General features: G+C 52.0%; 1 protein-coding gene across 4 annotated transcripts in view; it reads left to right on the top strand.

Moving 5' to 3' along the window:
- The first annotated feature begins 10,539 nt into the window (after window positions 1-10,539).
- The window catches only part of Ntrk3 (neurotrophic receptor tyrosine kinase 3), a 377,921-nt gene continuing 369,224 nt past the window's right edge, over window positions 10,540-19,236 (top strand). For all 4 annotated transcript variants that reach the window (XM_005077774.4, XM_005077775.4, XM_005077777.4 and 1 more), the window contains exon 1: window positions 10,540-11,407. In XM_005077774.4, the coding sequence (XP_005077831.1) occupies window positions 11,160-11,407 (248 nt within the window). In that variant the 5' untranslated portion in view covers window positions 10,540-11,159. The remainder of the gene's footprint in view (window positions 11,408-19,236) is intronic.

Below are 19,236 nucleotides of genomic sequence, written 5' to 3' on the forward strand. Positions count from 1 at the left end.
GACTTCTTCAAAGGTGTTAGGATCCTAAGAATGGCTTATGGCTTACAGAGGATCCTGTGTGTCCCTTATAGAGGTTTCACGACATTGCATTAGGTCAAAGCATAAACACGTATTGTATAGTGTAAGGAAACACTTTGATACATCTGAAAAAGAAAATACAAAGCTTTAAGGACGTTCCATGCCTGCTGCAGCCCCTCCCTAACCCCTATGTCCTTTTTGACCATTGGAGGCTTCTGGTTGGGAAAGTCTGAGAACCACAGGGTTTGGTTAATCTCTAAGGCCTTTGAAATGCTACTGTTGTATAATTACAAGATCTGTAATATTATCACTCCTATTTTTAAAAAAGATGTACTTATTAATTATGCATCCAGTGTTCTGCTTGCCTGTCAGAAGAGGGCGCCAGATCACATTACAGATGGTTGTGAGCCGCCAAGTGGTACTGGGAATTTAACTCAGGACCTCTGGAAGAACAAACAGCCCAAGCTCTTAACCTCTGAGCCATCTCTCCGGCACCCTATTCCTATTATTTTTGACATGTGTGTGGGCAGGCAGGGCTTGCAATAAACTGACCTCTGAGAAAGGTTTAGTACTTTCTTGGCTCTTCTTGGCCTGGGAGCTGCCAGTGCTTTGAAGTTGAAAGGAAAGTGGAGGGTGGGGATGGGGACAAGAGTAACGGGTGTCAAGGAAGTGGGGTTGGTATTTAAATGTTCTGTTCTGTAGTCCTCGGGTCAGTCAATGGGGTAAAATCAGGCCTTCTAATTCAGTCTGGTGCAGGGAAATGGATTTTCCTTGACCCCAACAGCCTTTCCTAAGCACGTCTTTTGCCCCTTGTGTTGGTTAATTTTCTTTCTGTTGTGATCAAACGATTGACAAAAGCAGCTTAGGAAGGAACTTTCTTCTGCTTTGTGGACTGAAGCGATGCTCTCCACCATGGTGGGGACACATGGCAGTGGGCATGTGAGGTGGCTGGCCATGCTGTGTCCATGGTGGAATGATGAGCATTCCGCTGACTCCCTCCTGTTTCGATTCCTATTAATTCTGGGCCCAAGCTTAGGGTGGGTCTTTCCTCCTCAGTTAAATCTCTCTAGAAGAGCTTCTAGACATGCCCAGAGGTGTGTTGTCTAGAAGATTCCAGATTCAGACAAGCTGACAATGGAGACTCTCACACCTCCAACTGTCACTGCCTTCACCCTGCAGACCTCTTGTATACCTCCCTGCCTGCCTCTTCCTCCCTAAACTGCACCTACAAACGCACACCCAGTCCCCTGTGGGTACCCCTGCCCCTGTCCACACATGTTCACCCATGCACACCTGCCCTGCCCCACACCTGCAGACGGCCCTATGGCTGGAGGCTCCCAGCACTCTCAGAACATGTCCCCATAGGCCACAGGCTGCAGTCACTCCCTCCACCCTATACACGTCTCCCTGTCACTGCCCATGGTGTCCTCCGGGCTTCAAGCGCACACTTGTTCACCTCGAGTAAGATCAAAAATAAGCTCTCTCTGGAACCTGTTCAAAGGCTAATGCGCCTCCTCTCTTCATTATTGATTTGTTTATTACAGAGGCTTGGGTAGGATATTCGATGTGGCTGCTGTGCCAGGGCCGCTTCAACAATCCAAGCTTGCCCTTTGCTGAGAGCAAGCCGGACTGCCGGAATCTTGGGAAAGACTTGCTGGGGCATTGGGGAAGACCCACCCATGGAGACTGGCTGGCTTGTGTTCCTGGCTTAAGCCTACACTAGCTCTGGTTCCATCTAGAAATCACAGCCACATCTCCCCACTCCCCTCCTGCCTTTTCTTCCCTCAGGCAATGTACTCACTGGGGGGATACAAAGAGATTGTGCCCTGGGAAGCAAGACAGTGTCCCTTGGCCTTTCTACCTCACTAGGGAGCAGTTTAATGCAGGAAGTGGTTCTACTGTCTAGAAAGACCCCTGATAGCACACCAGCTGTGTGACTGGACAAGTGACTGAGCCTCTCTGAATCCTCCTTATTATCCATAAAGCAAAGCATCTATGTAGATTCAATGACATCATGCACATAAGGAGTATGGGAAATAGTGCACACAGAAGTCTGTTACTGCCTTGTGGTTAACAATTGTCACCATAGTCATTGTTACTGTCACCCTGTCCATCTCCATCTCTGAGGCTTCGGATCACAGGGATGACTTGCTATGGCCCAGGTCATCTTTGGATGACCCCATTATATAAAATACAGCAGAGCAGGGAAATTATGAACTGCATGCAAATCATTAGCTCCCTGAGGGCAGAGCTGTTTGGCCATGGGCCTCCTGTTCCCCAGCAAAGGCCCGACAGGGGAAAGGTAGCTTTTGTCAAGGGAAACACAGAAAGGATCCGTCAGAGGGCACCAGGACACTGGGGAAATACTCCTGGCCTGCCTTTCTAGAGTCCTGAGACTGATTCTTGTTCTTGAGACCTGGAAGAGGGTATCTAAGAGGAACACAGAGTGTCACCGGGCTTCTGCTGGTTGGCTGTACCTACCCATGGTGCCTGCAGCGTATGTTTCCAGGCTGGGTATCTGTGACCTGCTTCTCAAACTACAGGTCCACTAGCGACCCTGGGAACTGACCAGGCTCCAGGCTGAGCTCAGCAGGGCCAGTCCACACCTTCTCCAACTGCCACCTTCTCTCCCTTCCCCACCCCCACCCCGGAACTCCCTGGGCTGGGCTTTTTGTTCCCTGGTTCCCAGGCAGTGCAGCTGGTGCTGTAGGCTGGGGAGGGGGGTGGAGGACGCAGCAGAAAGTCTGTGGGAGGGAGCTGTCTCTTAGTTCCAAAGGCAAGCATGGCTGTAGCTGCCCCCTCCTCCCAATATGACGCTCCCCCTAATTCCCACATGGGTGTCTCAGCAAATAAGGTTAATTCCCCCCCCCCCCATTTGCTCATGATAGCTCCTTAAATGTGTGTACGCGACTCCTAGTAATTGTCAGCGCTGAGAGAAAATTAGAGCAGATTTGGTGTGTTCTTATTTTTGAGTCCCAAGATCTGTTGGCAAATACCTGGTCTCTTTTTCTCTGAGCCTGAAGACCTCAGGCATCATCTCTTCAGTCCTCAGAGTGCTTGGATTTCTTTTCTGCGTGTAGAGACAGAAGCCAGGATGGTTTACAGAGAGGAGGAAGGGCGGTTTGGGGTCCACAAAATACAGTAGGAAGAAAGGATGAGAAGGCTTTGATGTGTAGGATTCTGAGTCGGGCTGATTATGCACCCTTTTGTTACGCAGCTTCTAAACTGCATTGCAAGGAAGTACCTGTGAATGACAGCTGGGGCCATGCTCATCAGCGGGGAAGGGGGCCAGCTCATCAGCAAGCAGCTTCAGGATCTGGAGTTTGAACTGGATTTGCCTTAGCGTGCTGCACCAGACACAAGTTAGTTCTCAGAAGGAGGGAGTGATGCCCGGTGTGAATGGAAGCCTTTCCTTGACTTTCCCTTCTGAGCAATCACTGGATAAACGAATAGTTGGGATGTGGCTAAGGAGCAACAATCTAACGGAATGTGCAGAGGCCTTAGTGTCCGTGGCCTGTAAGCTGGGATTAGTGGCTGCCATGTGGGTAGCGCTGATTGTTCCCAGGTTACTTTCATGTGTTAGCATATTGATCCTTGTGATTATTGGATCCCCAAATGTTACAGAGAGAGAAGTGTCACATCAGAGAAACAAAGTCGCATGCCCGAGGTGATAAGGACTAATATGTTCTCAATGCTAAATGAGAGGATTAGTATAGAGCTGGGCCTGAAAGCTAATGTTCTATAGTCTGAGCCAAAGGCTCGGGGCCAGGTCAGGGGGAAGGTGTGATACAGACTTCTCAGTGGGGAGCAGGTGCAGAGAAGGTCAGTTGTGGGAGGTGGTGATGGCAGAGCAGGAGCCTGAGAGCTAGGCAGGAGTGGGTAGGGTTGGCAGAGAGTGTAACAGGGTGCAGTGAGGACCCCGGGAACTGGGGAGGGCTGGATTCGGATGCATAGTTCAGAAAAAAAACTTGGGCTCTTTTCAGGGGTGAGACTACTGTGATAGGTAGGGATGCTGTCCCTGGGTTGTGACCCAGGATCAGCCAGGAAGTGACCAAGGCTACTGTTCTGAGAGCAGAGGCACTGAGATTTCTGATTCCTGAAGCCCCTTCCCTGGCCAAAGTCAAATCTGTCACTTTAGGATGGGGAGGTGGTGAGTCAGGGCATTCTTTCTCCTTATTCAGTTTCTAACTTCTCATGTAGACCTACACGAGGCTTCAGGCAATTAAAACTTCCATCACCCCCTTCCCAAATATACATTTTGGGGATAACAGCAAGGTAGGCCCTGAGAAGACATAGGAATCCACAGGTCCAGTACCTCCTGATACTTAATGTCCAGAGGACACAGAGTCCTCACTGGTGTGAGGAGAGATTGGAGAAGTGGGGGGCACAGAGCAATTATTTACTTACCCACACCTGCAGCACCCTTTCCTCAGCCTTGTGTTTTAAAGTCTAGAATAGAAGGAGTATTCCTCCAGGGATGAGGAGAGCACCCAGGCTTCTATTTTTTCTCCTTGTCAATCTTGGTTCCCTCCACTGAAGAGCAAAGACTTCACACCCCTAGATGGCCTTGAACTGGATCAATGAAGAGGTAAATTGCTGACTGCCCCTAGGAGAGAGCAGCATGTCTGTAGTAGAGAGTGAGTGTGGGTGCACCCTGGAGGCCGGGTGTAGGCCCCCAATCCTCTTTATTCCCACCAGTTCCTTCCAGCGAGTTGCCATAGCCTGTTCTGGGAAGCTCACTCCTTTGACTCTTGATCTTACTTCCTGAGAAACAGAACACTGAGTGGGAGTGGTTTCTCCTGCCCCACCACCAGCACCAGCTACCTGTTGCAGTCTATGTAGGCATTTCCTTATCAGCTGGGGCAGGACCTAGCTCTACCAGGACACACTGACTGGTGGCAGCTACCCTCAAGTGCAGAAGCCCCTCATCTCTCTGCTGCATTGAATTCTCAGTCTCCCCCAACTGTTCACAGCTTACAGCGACTCAGCAAGGGGTGTCTTCTTCTACAGTAGAGACCAACGCCACCTCCCCTACGCAGAGCAATGAACAGGTGACAGACTGGCATGCATGGGACAGGATGGGGAGCTGTTGTTCAGGGGGAGATGCGACCCTGTGTACCGTGCCTGCTTCCCTAGAGACCCAGGGCTTCTCATGTACCCTCTGGTGGCATACAAGTCTGAGGTTTAGAAGCAGGGTTGCAGGCTGTCGTGGGTGTGACCGCATCCCCTTGCACTGGCAGTGGGATTCACAGGCGTGTCAGTAACTTCTGTGCCACTGTAAGCAAGATAAGCTTTGGGGACGCAATGGTTTCCACCATCAATCGGTAACAGCTACTGAAGCTTTTGGACTGGGGTAGTAAAGGCTTAGGAGCTCTTAAAGGGGCATGGGAAAGTCAGCACAGTCTGCTGGAGGGCGGGCATTATTCAAGACTCCTTACTACATTATCTCGTGACCACAATGTGAGTTAAAGACTGTTGCAGAAGTGGAAGTTGAGGCAGAGAGAGAGCCTATGCTCCAGACACTTATGGGAGGCAAGTTCAACTCTCATTCAGTAACACGATACTATATTTAGTCTCTTCATAGATTTCTACTAATTTGGGTCCCCAGAGTTAGATCACTGGAAGCCTGTGGGACTTAAAGCAATTGAAGAACTTGAATGCATTGCCGCATCCAGAGTAGGGAAGATCTAGAAAACTTGAATACATAGGGAAATAACTGCTCAGATAAGAGGTAGCAGGGAGGCAGTCATTCCTGTGTCATGTAGAAAAGATGGTGGGTTCAGCATCAGTACCAGAGCAGAAGCTTTAGAGAGGCTGGCTTTATCATTTCAAAATGAAAACCATCCAAGGAATATGGGTGCTTGAAACCAAGTGGGAGGTGAGGTTTGGGGTGATACTGAACACCCTGTCCCTGAGGATGTCCAAAGCCAAAGTAGGGGTGACCTGGGAATGGGAGTATGCTGCTGAGGATATTCCTGTACGAGTGGAGTGACTTTTGGTGACCTGGGAGGTTTGTTTCAGCCAGGATAGGCTGTGGGTCTGACCGTCAGGGTAGGTAGACCAGTGGTACAGGCTCACCCAGACTTCAGTAGGACAATCAAGAAATCTATTGAGGAAGCTTCTCTAATGGATAGGAACAAGAGGCAAGGGCACTCCCCACCTTGTCAACACAGTAGATGCTTGTCCAAGATCTTAAAACTTGAATCAGGGTATGAATGGGGTGTCCCGTGTTTAAATTTCCCTGCTTTGTGGGGTGACTCTTACGCTCAGTTTGTCTAGTTTCCCAGGTTTGTTTTCAGCATCCTGGTACAGCTGAAATTCTCTCTTTGGCCTCTGACCTTGTGGATAGCATTGCATGTTCTTAGCCTCCAGTCAGGCCTCTTGTACTGGCATCTTGCGCAATCCTCTCCCGGCACAAGATGAGCCCAGTTACTTCCATGCAGCCCTTTGGAATAGCAAGTTCTTCAGAGCCCAGTCTCCCGCTGTCTTCTCAGGTGCTCCTCTTGTAGGGACTCTAGCCAGCTCACAGCTGCCACTCAGGACCACAGCTCCTTTCCCAGCTCCCACTTAGAAACCGGGTCCTAAATCTGCTCAAGCTAGAAAGTTATGCAGCATAGCTCCTCCATGCAGACTGATAGCGTAGGAGTAAGACGTAGTAGGTGGATCCACAATACTTAGGGGCTGGCCTGCATCCCAGAAACATGGCCACTGACTCAGAAGTGTGGGTCCATTGGAAAATGGGATGTGGCAAGGCGTAAAAGATAACCAGTAGGCCATAGTTGTCAGCAGTGAGTGGAAGTCCAGGAAAACGGTGGTTGCTGGGGTCAGCCTGCTATGTCCTTTGCTTCCCGGAGTTTTTATTCCCTTCCTAGGTGCAGGGACTTTGAGGCACTGAATCCCTTCTTGACAGTCAAGCAGAAGTTTCAGGCATTCACACATCTGGGGAAGTTTCTTTTTTTACTTTTTTTTGGTTTTTCGAGACAGGGTTTCTCTGTATTGTTTTGGAGGCTATCGGTCCAGCCCAGCCTCGAACTCACAGAGATCCACCTGCCTCTGCCTCCCGAGTGCTGGGATTAAAGGCCTGCACCACTACCGCCCGGCCGGGAAGTTTCTTTTAAGAAAGAGCCATGTGCTTGATGTCTGTAGCTATATGGAAAGTAGATCTTCTGTGCCTGGTTAGGCTGTCCTGTCTGGCCTATGTGTTTGAAGACGTCCTTGGAGCCTCCGGGACCCCTTGGAATCTTCTTTAAGCCCTTGCATCTGCCTCCATGTGAAAGCTTTCTAGAGCTTTATATTCTGTAGGGGAAACAAACAAACAAACAAACTTTGTTCTTTCTTGTCTCTTCTTGGTCAGGGGGTGGGGGATGAGCTTCCTCATTTAGGAAACTCCATCTGGCAGCAGAGGAGATGGGGACAGATTAGCCTGATTGTCTGGATGCTGAGATGAGTCATATCTCCAAGACACAGAGGCCACACACTGGGAATTCAGGATGATATGACAAGTCATCCTTCCTTGTCAAGCAGGACATTCTCAGCAGGATGATAAGATACTCCAAATGCTCTGGGTACCTGTTGACTGAGAGGAGGGAGTGTATGCCAGAGACTTTGTCCTGTTCTCTCACCCAAGTCTGGCTTTCTTTGGCTGCTTTTCTGTGGGTTGTAAGAGCTGCACTGGCAGCTAAGGTCTCTGTGTGTACATGTTTATGTGACTGCACAGTGTGTGGGTACACGTGGAGTCCAGAAGTTGATGTCTCATGCTTTCTTTGATTGCTCCCTACTTTATTTTTTGAGACAGGGCCTCTCACTGAATCTTGCTGTCCAGCATTCACTGGAGACCTTCTTGTGTCTATGCTCCCTAGCAATGCTTATTGCTAAATCCATTTAAAAAATGGGTGCTGAGTCTTTATGCTTGTGTGGTCAGCACTTTATTGATGACAGCCATCTTGCAGTTCCAAAGTTCTGTTTCTGCAAGCAATTCAGCTCATTTTACTCTAACAGGATGCTACTGTGAACACACATGCAAACCCTCTTCCTTTCCAATGTCCGTTCACTCAAGGTTCATCTTGATTCAAGCTGGAGTGACTCTGAAACCGCCCCCTCCATTCCTGTCAATCACCTGGGGAAACCTCTTAAAATGTTTCCTTTACAAAGTCTCTAGTGGGGCCTAAGGAGCTATATTATCACAAGCTTTCAGGGACTACAGATGTCACCAGCTCGAGGAGAGCAATGATCTGGTTCAGTGTGGGCATTTCATGGATGGGCTAAGGCCCAGAGTGTAAGTGCATTTGTCCAGGGTCATAGGCAGAAACTTGCTCTTCCCACTTGCAGTCCGGATACATAAAGAAGGGTCTTCTTCAGTTTAAGCTCAAAGCTCCTGGGAGACCCTAGCACCCTACCTTAATCTCACCCACAATTAAGAAGGAAAGACCTCTCGAACCATCAGAGCTCCTTACTTCACAGCCTGGATTTACCCCCTCTGAACGGGTTTCTAAAGTTTTGTTTTTAATCCCGACTTATTGATATCTACCCTTCTTTGCAGGATGGATGTGTTAAAAATCATCTCTGTCTAACACGGTCAGGGCACCCTTTAAGATACAACCACGCTTCGCTCCACACTGGAACTCTGTTAAATCCACTCGGGCAGTCCCTAGCTACTCTGTCTGGCTTGGGTGTTCTGGGAAATGTTCCCTGGTCCTTCTCCTCTGCCATGACCCGACAGAGGCAAGGTCAGTGTGTTGGCTTAGTCTCTCTCTGCTCCCCAGTGAACCCCAAAGTCACTCAGAATGGCACTTGAAGTGTTAGGGAGGTTCCCAGTGGACAAGGACACCACGGAGTGGCCTGGGGCCAGTAGGAATTGGTTTGAGAGTCTAAGGCGGTCTCCACTCTGTCCCCTCCTGCTGGCGGGAGGGCAAAATGCCATTCTGGGGACAAGGCCATCATGGCGACAGGGTGTAAGTCTCTTTGAGGCCAAAGAGAGGCAGAATGTAATGGGAAGTCGGGGAAACTGCCTTTTATAGGCATGTTCTTTTCTTTCCCCCTTTTCATCCAAGTTTACTCCCTGCAAAAAGTGGCCCCGTAAGACATCGGGTCTGTCTGTCGGTGGCACCAGGGGCAGGCTGGTGGCACTGCAATACCCCTTCCCCCATCTTGCCTGCAAGTTGCATGACCTGCATCGGAATCCACAGGGGGGCCGGGGAGAATCCTTTCAGATCCTGGATGCAGTTGAATTCAATGTATTTTGCTTCCTTGCCGGCCCTCACCCAAGCTTGGGGAGGAGAGCGCCGCTTTCTTCTGAGTGTGAATGCTGTAGTGTGTCTGCCTGCTCGGACTCCCCTAACCCTTTCTTCTCCTCTCCCACAGCAAAATCTCCGGCTTTCTCAGGAAATAGTTCCCATTTCACATATTTACATATTATTTTTATTTTTTAAAATCCTATCAAGGCTAAAAGCGGGGAATATACTTCTCTCCCTACCGGGTCTAAACTTGCCTCGAAGGCTGCACCTGTTTTGCGCCCCTACCAGGAAGGGGTGTTTGTGGGGAGGAAAAGAGGGAGGTTCTGCGCCCCCCAAATCCGGAGAAAGCAGCCCTCCCGCCCCCTCACCCGGCTGCCAGCTCAGCGCACCCGAGGACTGAGCCCAAGAAGCCGGCCTCTGACGGTGCTGGCGTGGCGTTTGCCAAAAAATGCCCTTTGCATCTCAATTTCCCGGCCGTTTCTTTCCTTTGCATAGCTCGCCCAGGGCCACCTCGGTTCTCCTGTGCAGTCTTGCGGGCACTCCTTCCCCCTTCCCTCGGCTTCTCTCTCCCGCTTGCCCAAGGCGGAACCCAAAACGCACCGCCAAGAAGGAGCAGTGGGCATGGGGGCACCCAGCGTGCCATGTCCCGCAGTCCCCTCCCAAGGCGAGCCCAGCTCCCGGGACTCTCGATTACCCAAATGAGTGTCATTCAGATCTAGGCACGTCTGTGGCCGGCGTCCCTGGCTGTCTCGCTCTGGTTCCTGTGCGCTTCTGTCCCCCGCCACTGTCCGCGAGCCTGCGCCCCTCACCCAGGCTGGGGAGCACCCCGGGTCACCTCGGCCGCGCTCATTTCGCTTCCTCCCGCGGAGGAGATTGCAGCAAAACCGGGCAGCACAAGGGCCAAAAAGTGGAAAGGAGAACGCCTTTCGTGTCGCGCATCCAGCTTGCCAACTCTCCCTCCCCAGCGCCGACCCTCGGAATCCCAACTGCAACTTTTTCCCTTCCGTCTTGGTTTCCCCCTCGGCTGCGGCGAGCGGTCGTGGGGCCGCTAGGCGTGGAGCGGGCGGGCAGCGGCGCGGCTGCGGGTGGCGGTACCGGCGAGAGCCGAGAGCCGGCGAGTGGGTGGGTGGGTGGGGAAGCAGGAGGGAGAGGACGGGCGGGGAGAGAGAGGGGTGTGGGGAGGAGAGGGAGGGGGAGATTCCGCTCTCCTGCCTCTCCCAGCCCGGGCGGGGGGCCGGGGGAGGAGGCCGCGACGAGGGAGGGGAGGAGGGAGGGGAGGAGGGAGGGAGGGAACCGAGGAAGACGCTCCGATAACCCGTGCGTTTCGTAAGGCTCGGAGCACTTGTACATTTCTGCAGGCGCGTAGCGAGCCATTCGCGGCTGCTGCTGCAGCTCTGACTGCATCTTCCTCCTCCTCCTTCCTCCAGCTCCGCGCGTGTGTATGTGAGTGTGTGCGAGTGTGTTTTGCAGGTGTGTCCGTTTTAATTCTGCCCAGGAGGTGGGACTTGGTGACTTTAGCACCATTTTTCCCCTTTTATTATTATTATTTTTGCCTTCCCACCGTCTGTTGTTGCAACCCTGCAAAGTCTCGGAGTCGGAGAGCGCGCCTCGTTTCCAGAGCTCCTGGACCCCGCAAGCCGGCGAGCGCCGAGCCGGCCACCATGCCCGGCAGACCGCGCCACTAGGCGCTCCCCGCGGCTCCCACCCAGCGGCAGCGGCGGCCGCGATGGTTTCCGACGCTGAAGGATTTTGCATCTGATCGCTCGGCGTTTCAAAGGCAGAGGCCCCCTCCCCCTTCCCCCCTCCCTCGTCGTCTTTGTTTCCTTCCCCCCCTGCTCTCCCCATTCCCCCCACCCCACCCCCCTCTCCTCTCCTCCTCCTCCTCTTTTTTAGAAGCAGCGATCGGAGATGGATGTCTCTCTTTGCCCAGCCAAGTGTAGTTTCTGGCGGATTTTCTTGCTGGGAAGCGTCTGGCTGGACTATGTGGGCTCGGTGCTGGCTTGCCCTGCAAATTGTGTCTGCAGCAAGACTGAGATCAATTGCCGGCGGCCGGACGATGGGAACCTCTTCCCCCTCCTGGAAGGGCAGGATTCAGGGAACAGCAATGGGAACGCCAGTATCAACATCACGGACATCTCAAGGAATATCACTTCCATGTAAGTCAGGCGGCCGCTGCCCAGCCCGCCCCCCACCCCCACTCCACGCCCCAGCTCCGCGTCTCCCTCTTGCCCGCCCGCGGCCCGGGAACCGGCCCTGCGCTCCCCAGCTCGCCTCTGCTCGCAGCCTGCCGGGCGCGCGTCAGGCTCGCCCTGGCTCGGGAGATGTTGTAGGGCTGCGTGTTCCAGGTGACTCCTGCCTTAGCCAGGCGTGATCGGATGATGCTTGTGGGTACCTCTCCCTGGAGAGGACCCTTTCGGACGGAGGGCACCGGGGGCCCAGCTCCTGTCCCCGCCTCCACCCTCTTGCCGGCTCATGTCGAGGGTGCGAATTGGGTTCTTTGCCCCCCACTAAATAGCAACAGTTTGGCCACGCTCAAGTGGAATAAAGTAGAGGCGGCTCGGTTTCCTGACAGGCGGTGGCAGATAGCGGCGGCGGCAGAGGCAATGCTTAGCGGAGGAGGGAAGGTGACAGATAGGGACTGCTTGAGAATCGGTCGAGATTTTTTTTTAACTCTTTCCTTTTGGAGACAGTAAAACATGCCAATAAGTAAACAAGTTGGGAGCTGACTGCTCCCTAGGAGACTTTGGACGGACGTGTTCAGGCCGTCATGGACGCCTACCTCTTTGCTTTTCCTTTCCCCCTCGCCGCCCTCCCCAACCCCATTTTGGGCATTTTCGAAATATCCGCCCCCCCCTTCCCACCCTGATCCGCATCTGGGCGCCTACAGACCCTTTCCTCCTGGCTTGGGCTTCGGTAACTGCCCAGGATAATTCTGAGAATCAGGCTGCTGGAGGGAAAAGGGAGGAGGACCCATGTTTTGGGAAAGGGATTTCTTCCACAATTCTGCGGTTCTGTTTATTTCAAAAATTGAACTCTACCTGGCATTTGCCTGGTTCGCCCCGTCTGAGTGGGACCCGCAGGTCGGTGGTGGCCTGCTCTTTTCTTGTTGTTGTGTTTCTTTGGTAGGGACAGGGGCCAGAGGCCTGGGAGGGAGAGAAAGAAAGAGCTCAGGCACCAGGAGCCCGCACAGCCTTTCCTTCATCCCTCAGCCAGGTGACTGACCACCACCCCTGATACCCGGCTAACCCCCCCACACACCCTCAAGGGTGTGGATGGCCCTGGGATGTCCAGAGGACACCTCCTTGCTTTCTGCCCCAGGGCTTCTAAAGGATGGGTAGGATGGTGGCCAGGCTCTGAGGGAGGCATTTAGGATAGCTCTTTGCCTTGGGAACCGACTAGAGCAAGAATGGACTCAGTGTGCTGTGGACACTGCCCTCCCTCCCAGTGTCCTGTCCACCTTCTCTTTGCTCCAGCCATTGCCTCAGGGCTGCAAAGCCTGAAGGAACTGCAGTCTTGTTGTCTCTAGAGCCCACCCGCCTTCTTGGTTCAAGGGAGACGGCTTGGGTTCTTGCAGCTTACACTTTGAGGGAGATGGGCAGCCCCAGGAGATATCCCTGACTCCTGGTGCAGGAGACAAGCTTGACCCATATCTTAGCCCTGCTATTCACTCCTTACCATCTCTAGGCTGGCCAAGGATGACCAGATAGACAACCAAGGGGGAAGAGGAAGGGAGATGAGGACAAGGGAAGAGCCTCAACCCCCTTGCAGGCCACCGGGCCTGCTCATCATCTCTGAGGGGGCCTGGGGCAAAGTCTGGAGGGGGATTGTCAGGGAAACTCAGACCTGGAAGTACACCCCTGGGTGGAGGCAAAGAGATTTTCAGGTGATTGGATGTGCCAAGGATTGGAGAGTTTGGGAGCCGGTGAGCTGTGTCTGGCTCGTTCTCTGCTCCAAGGATGTGTGTATCCCTGGGAACCCTCAGGGAGGCAGGGTTGATCACAATCACATAGGCTCTGCATGGACACATGGAGGTGTCACACCTCTAAAAAACGGAGGCTTTGGGAAGGAGTTCCATAGGGAAGAGTAGGATTGGTCTTTCCTGGAGGCACGGATGGAAGGGAGACACAGGGGGCCTCTTGCCCCCTCCTGACATTAGAGGATCCCAGGAAAGCGCCTGTGGCTGTATGAGCAGGGAGTGGATCCGGAGCCCCTCAGTGTGTGTTGGACTCTAGCTGGCCATCAGAACTCTCCTAAATCCACCTGACACCACAGAGTAGGTGGTGGGGGAGGTCAGAGGTCAGGGGTTGGATGACCCCTTCTCACTCCATCTTTCCCCCAGTGTCCTATTACGTGTGTGTCTGGTGTTGACTAAACTCAAGGGCTCAGACTCCCGGTCCAGAGGCACAGAGCCCCAAGGTGGGAGAGGAGTCGTGCTCATGGAGGGATGCACATGCCCTTGTTCTCGTCGTACCCCTTAAGAAATGGAAGATTAAGGGCAAAGGTATCCTTTCCCAGGCCTGTGACCTGATTCTAGCTTCGAATACTGGTCTGTCCAACGTACATGTCAGGCCCCCAACCCAAGGCCTACTGGAAGGGGTGGGTGCTTGAAGGCAGAGAGGAAAACAGGGCAGGGGAGAGCTCGACCTTAGTGTGGCCTGGAGAGAGATGTCTTTCAGATATATGTTTCTAGAGATACGGGGTCAGGAGGAGCATTGCCTGTTGGCCTGGTGCTCTGGGCGATGGCATGCAGTTGGGCAGATTCTGGGCATTGACAGACAGCTTCTTGGGCTCTTCTAAGGTATCCATCCTCAGATAGTGAACTTTTTGAGCACAGTTTTTAGGCAGACAAGATTTGTTACCTTGTAGCTCTAATTCTCTTGCAGTGTCAATCTGAGTGCTGGCTGTACCCATCTAGAGTTTTGGGTAGACCCTACTCCCTTGACCACCCTGTTAAGATGAGGAGAAAATCAGCCGCAAGGCATCAGGGAAGAAGTGGGGGTCTTGCCTCCATCCAGCCACAGTCCAGTGGCTCCAAAGAACCCCTCCCTCCAGATCCCTTCTGTTCCCTTTCTGTTCAAAGGGGCAGTCTTTTTGCTGTTGTAGGTCTTAATATACCATAGACTTATCCAGAAGGGTCCATGGGCAGCCACACCCAACCAGGCTCTGACGACACAAAGGCGGGAGGGTGGTGGCCAAGAAGATGTGTTGCTGAGGCTGCCTCCCTGGGCCGGTCCTACTGGGTTGCATTGGTTTGGCATAGCGTGTCTCTTGCATTGTCCAAAGCGGATGGATGTAGAGAGAGGGGCGTCGCCGTGTCAGATGTTCTTGAGATCCGTTACCTGGGCTTTCAAAGACTTACTTATGTACTCTTGGCTAGGGCGTTGAGCCGCCATTTGTATATCTGCTGATCTGCCATAGGGCTCCAGGTGTTTGGCAGGTTTTTAGATTCTGTATTTCCCTTTCCCTTGGAGACTCTCTGCTGCATGAAGGGTCATCTGGGGGCTCTGCTCCCTAGGCACCTCGGCTCCATTTTAAGGACTGAGCTCAGTGACCCAGCCTTGACAAAGGCCAGTGAGAGAGGTGGAGTTGAAGCATGCCTCGGAGGTGTGGTTTGAAAGGAAAGAGGTTATAGACCCTGGATAGAGTGATTTCGAGGATGGAAGCTGGAGCCCTGGGCTTCTTTGGCAGCAGGATTTCATACTGGGTTCAGGTGCATCCCCCATGACCTACAATCCTCAGCTCCAGTGTGCTCAGCAGGCTAAGCGTTCATAGTACCCCCTGGGGCTGAGGACATCAGCTCCAAGGCTGCCTGGAAGCTGAGAACACGATAGTTTGGGAAAATCCCATGGAACCCTGGCTGTGGCTTTGAGAATGCTTGCATGGTGGACCTGGAGGGCTGAGTTGAAGTCTAGGAGAATCCTTAGGATCCTGCCGAGTTCCCTAATCCTTGAAACCCCTAATCCTTGCCCTGCCAGACTCTGCCAGCTGACCCTTCGTGTCTGGAAAGGATGCTGGCCCACTCTCCAGATGAGTCTTGGGTGTGTGGTATGTGAGCATCTATGACTGTCCCTGTGTATGGCCCTTGCCAGTATCATGACATTTCCACTGTGACCTGGGGCTCCCATCTCAGTGCTCCACTGAGTGGCTCTTGCACTCATGTGCCTCTGGGGAACAGTGGCAGGCTAGGAGTAAGAGAAGAACAGGACACAGTGAGTTATAGCCTTGCTTTTCCCCATCTGCCTGGAGATGTCCTGGAGCCTCCAGCCACTCAGAGCCTGTAAATCTGACTATGAATCCAGGCCGTGGGTCAGAGTGTCCCTTCCAACTCGGACATCTGCCATCTCAGCGCCAGGAAACATCCCCCAGGAGGCTTAGCCAGGCCTCTCTTAAGGGTCCCTCTTGGGGGATTGTAGTGACTCTGTGATACCACCGAGAGGAGGGCACAGGCAAGTTCCTACTGGCTGCGAGCCACTGTTATTTCCCCATCTTCCTTTCCCACTTCTAGAAAAGTCAGGCCACCTAGAACTTGCCAAAATTTGTGACACAGGATGCGATTTGTCGTCAATGACCTAGACCAAATGCCACACACTTCAGAAGATTTTAGGGTCTCTGACCTTTCCTTATAGGTTGGGCAACTGACTCTGACTCCCATCCCATGCCCCACCTCCCCCTCCCCCACCCCAGGCTGGGCTCAGGCCTAGAAGTCCTTGCAAAGATGTCATCCTTTTGTTGGAGACAGGCCTCCACTGGGTGCGGGAAAATATTAGAACATTTATCTCAAATTATTCTTGCCTGTAACAGAAGATATTTAATATTTAATGTATAGATTGGAGATATCTAAGCATATAGTAATTGAATAAATATGAGTGTTTAGGGGCTGCAAGATAATTTGTTTTTGTTGCTAAACCATGCTTAATCAGAACAGAATGGTGCCCTTGTTGTGAGTGGAGGACCCTGAGTTTGAGAGGAGATTGGACAGGAGAGGTGATTTGAGAGTCTTTGGCTCTTCCAATTCAGCGCTTTGATGAAGAGGTTAGTTAGCAGGTATGGGTAGATAGGGTGTAAGATGGGACCAGGCTCAGTGGGCACAGGGGTACTCAGCTCCCTCTCTGCATTCCCAATGCTGATAACACCCTTCCCAGGGGCTGGACCATCACTCAAGTGATGCTCTATACAGTGGACTCATCTTCATGAAGAGTCCCACTAATCATCTTTATCAGAAGTCCTAGATTGCTGTTGCTTGGCTCGTTTTTGTAAGAGCTGTTTGAGTTGTTTGAGCAGGGCTGGTTATTCCCATTTTACAGATTCATCAAGCAAAGACAAGAGCAGAGTCTTAGGTGATTGAGTTACCATGGGGTGTCCAATGGCAAGAACCAGAGGTGTTGGGAGAACTGGCAGCTATTCCTCAGTGCACATCCACTGCTGGTCTAGTTCCCATGCCTCCATTGCCCTTGGGATGAACCTTTAGCTGGGTATCCTATGGCCAGTTTCTCTAAAGAGAAATGTGGAGGATTTTCCTTCAGACAGCTCTTTTGACTGAAGAGCAGCATTACAGAACCTCTCATCTCCAAGGGACTTGGAGAAGGTAGCTGAGAGTAGCTGGGTGATGGAGATCGTGTCACCCAGATCTTTTGGTAACCTGCTGGGATGGCCCAGTCTGAGTCCATGGTCATTGTCTGAGCCATACTCTGGCCTCTGCTTTGGGGAGTAGAAACACTTTCTTGTGGCTAGGCATGGGACAGGCTTCTTTCTGATGACCCTCAAGAGGAAGACCTCAGGTGATCTCCTCTGGTGAGAGGTCTCTGGAATCCTCCCTGGGGGATCCCCAGAGTTTCCTTCTCTTGAATGTAAGGTAAGGCTCTGTAGAAGTTGGAGCTGAAGGGCCTAGAAGGCTGTAAGCAGGCCTTCCTCATGTTCCCAGGGGTTCGGGGTCTTGAGAACAAGGGCCTCTGCTGCGTTGGCCAGAATGTTGAGATTTCTTTTCCCAGTGGCATTCCCAGGTGTTGGTATGGCCTCCTGTGCCACCTTGCCTCCTGTTGGGGGAACTTTCTCAAAGCCAGAACTGCCTCCATGCCTGTGTCTCCCTCTGGGGCAGTGTTTCCAAATTCAGGGTCCCCAGAGGCAGCAAGTATGTGAAGCTGGCAGCCCCAGGGTTTTTTTGCAGCCTGCAGCCCATGCCAATTAGAGATCAGACCAGCGAGGACCCTGCTGAGCTATTTTACATGGATGGCTGGGGAAAGGGGCATTCAGCAGGTTTGGGAGTCTTTCTCCCTGGCCTCAACTTCTGTCCCCAGTGCCCCCATCTGGCTTGTTCCATCACAAAGGGTCTGGTTTAGGGTGGTTGAAGCTTCAGGAATCTAACTCCAAGCTGGCATCATCAGACACAGAGGTTTGGGCAACTTCTCTTTTCCACTGTTCTTCCCAGCCTGGCTTCTCTCTAGCTGTGGACAAAGCCCTTTGCTCCCCTGGGCCTTAATTTCCTTATCTGCAAGATAAAGATAATAATAACTAACATAGGGTAGCACTGTTAAAACTCAGTGTCCCATGTCACTGCCTGATTCTGAGAAAGCTAGCAGGAGCCAGCTCTTACTGAGTGCTCAGTAACCAGCCGCAGTGTTAAGTACCTGATAACTGATTATAGTCACCGTTCATTCAACAGACACTGTTCCAACCCTGTGAATTAAATATACATTGGTCATGTTCATAGATGGGGAAACTGGGTCTAAATAAGGAACTGGGTTTCACACAGCCAATAAATGTTTGGGCAGTCTGACATTTAGATATTAAGTTTATTGTCTGTATTCTTCTGCATGCTACATATATATATGTAATTATATCATAGGTATACAGATACACATATGCAAATGTATTACTGTTGTGACAAATTAATAATAAAATAAGAGGACTGATATGGCGGTCCTCGAGGTCTTCAAGGCTTTATTTCATATCCTAGTTCCCTGGGTGAGCACTGCCCTGGCTGGTATTGCGGGGAAGACCAATGGAACATGGTGAGCATGGTGTTTCAGCAACAAAGCCCCAGACAGACCTCTAATGAAAACGGAGGCTTTGGTTTCTCCTGGTCTGTTCCCAAAGTACCGCCCTTCCTGGACGTTGTATCCCAACCCACCCTTCTTCCAGGCATCCTTGACTTCCCCACATTGTCCCACCCTCTGAGGTCTATCTACCAAGTGCTGCAGTAGCCCGGGTGCAAACTGAGGCTGGCAGGGATTCAGGAAGCTGCTTGCTGGGCGGTAGTCATCTCCTCTCTGGGTTGAAACCTGGTCATTGGGACAGTGCTCGTGATGCTTATGGACAGAGAATCCGGCGAGGGGATGGGAGTGGAGAGCTTTGGAGGGATCAGGGCTGTCTTTGGAGGCAAGCAGAAGGTGTGTGGTGGGGAATCTGAAGGACTGGTCAGCTAGGGTTGGAGTCTGCTGGTGAGAGTCATTCCTGAAGGGGCAGGTCTGGGTATTCCTGGGCCTTCATCTTGACGCATCCATGGGTTAGTAGTTTTCACTCTCCCCAGCCCCTTCTTCTTGCTGGACTCCACCCTTCTTGCTCACAGATGTGGCATCTGTCCCTGTAGGAATAAGCCACGACTGTGAGAGATGACTCCCATTGTCCCCATGGAGACAGCTGGAGGGTCCTGCAAAAACATTGCTGGGCAAATCCTGTGGCTGCTGCCTCTTGATTTGCATGAATCTGCCATGCCACAGAACCTCTGTGGCTTCAGTTTCTACCCTTGCAGTGGGGTCACCTCACTCTCTTTCCCACAAGGTCACTGGGCGTCATTAAATGGATGGTATGACTGACCTCCTTTCCAGGCTCTGTGATCAGACTAGTGCCCTGTTAGTTGTTTCCATTTCTGGATGACTGGGAGGATTTGAATTAGGGAGAAGATCAAGACTTTGAACCATTAATCAGGAAAAAGAGGTGGGAATAATTTGGGCTACATCCAATTTTTCAGAGGAAGAACTTGGCAGGC

This window comes from Mesocricetus auratus, unplaced genomic scaffold, assembly GCF_017639785.1.
Source record: "Mesocricetus auratus isolate SY011 unplaced genomic scaffold, BCM_Maur_2.0 Super-Scaffold_4256, whole genome shotgun sequence".
In the NCBI taxonomy this organism is placed as follows: domain Eukaryota; kingdom Metazoa; phylum Chordata; class Mammalia; order Rodentia; family Cricetidae; genus Mesocricetus; species Mesocricetus auratus.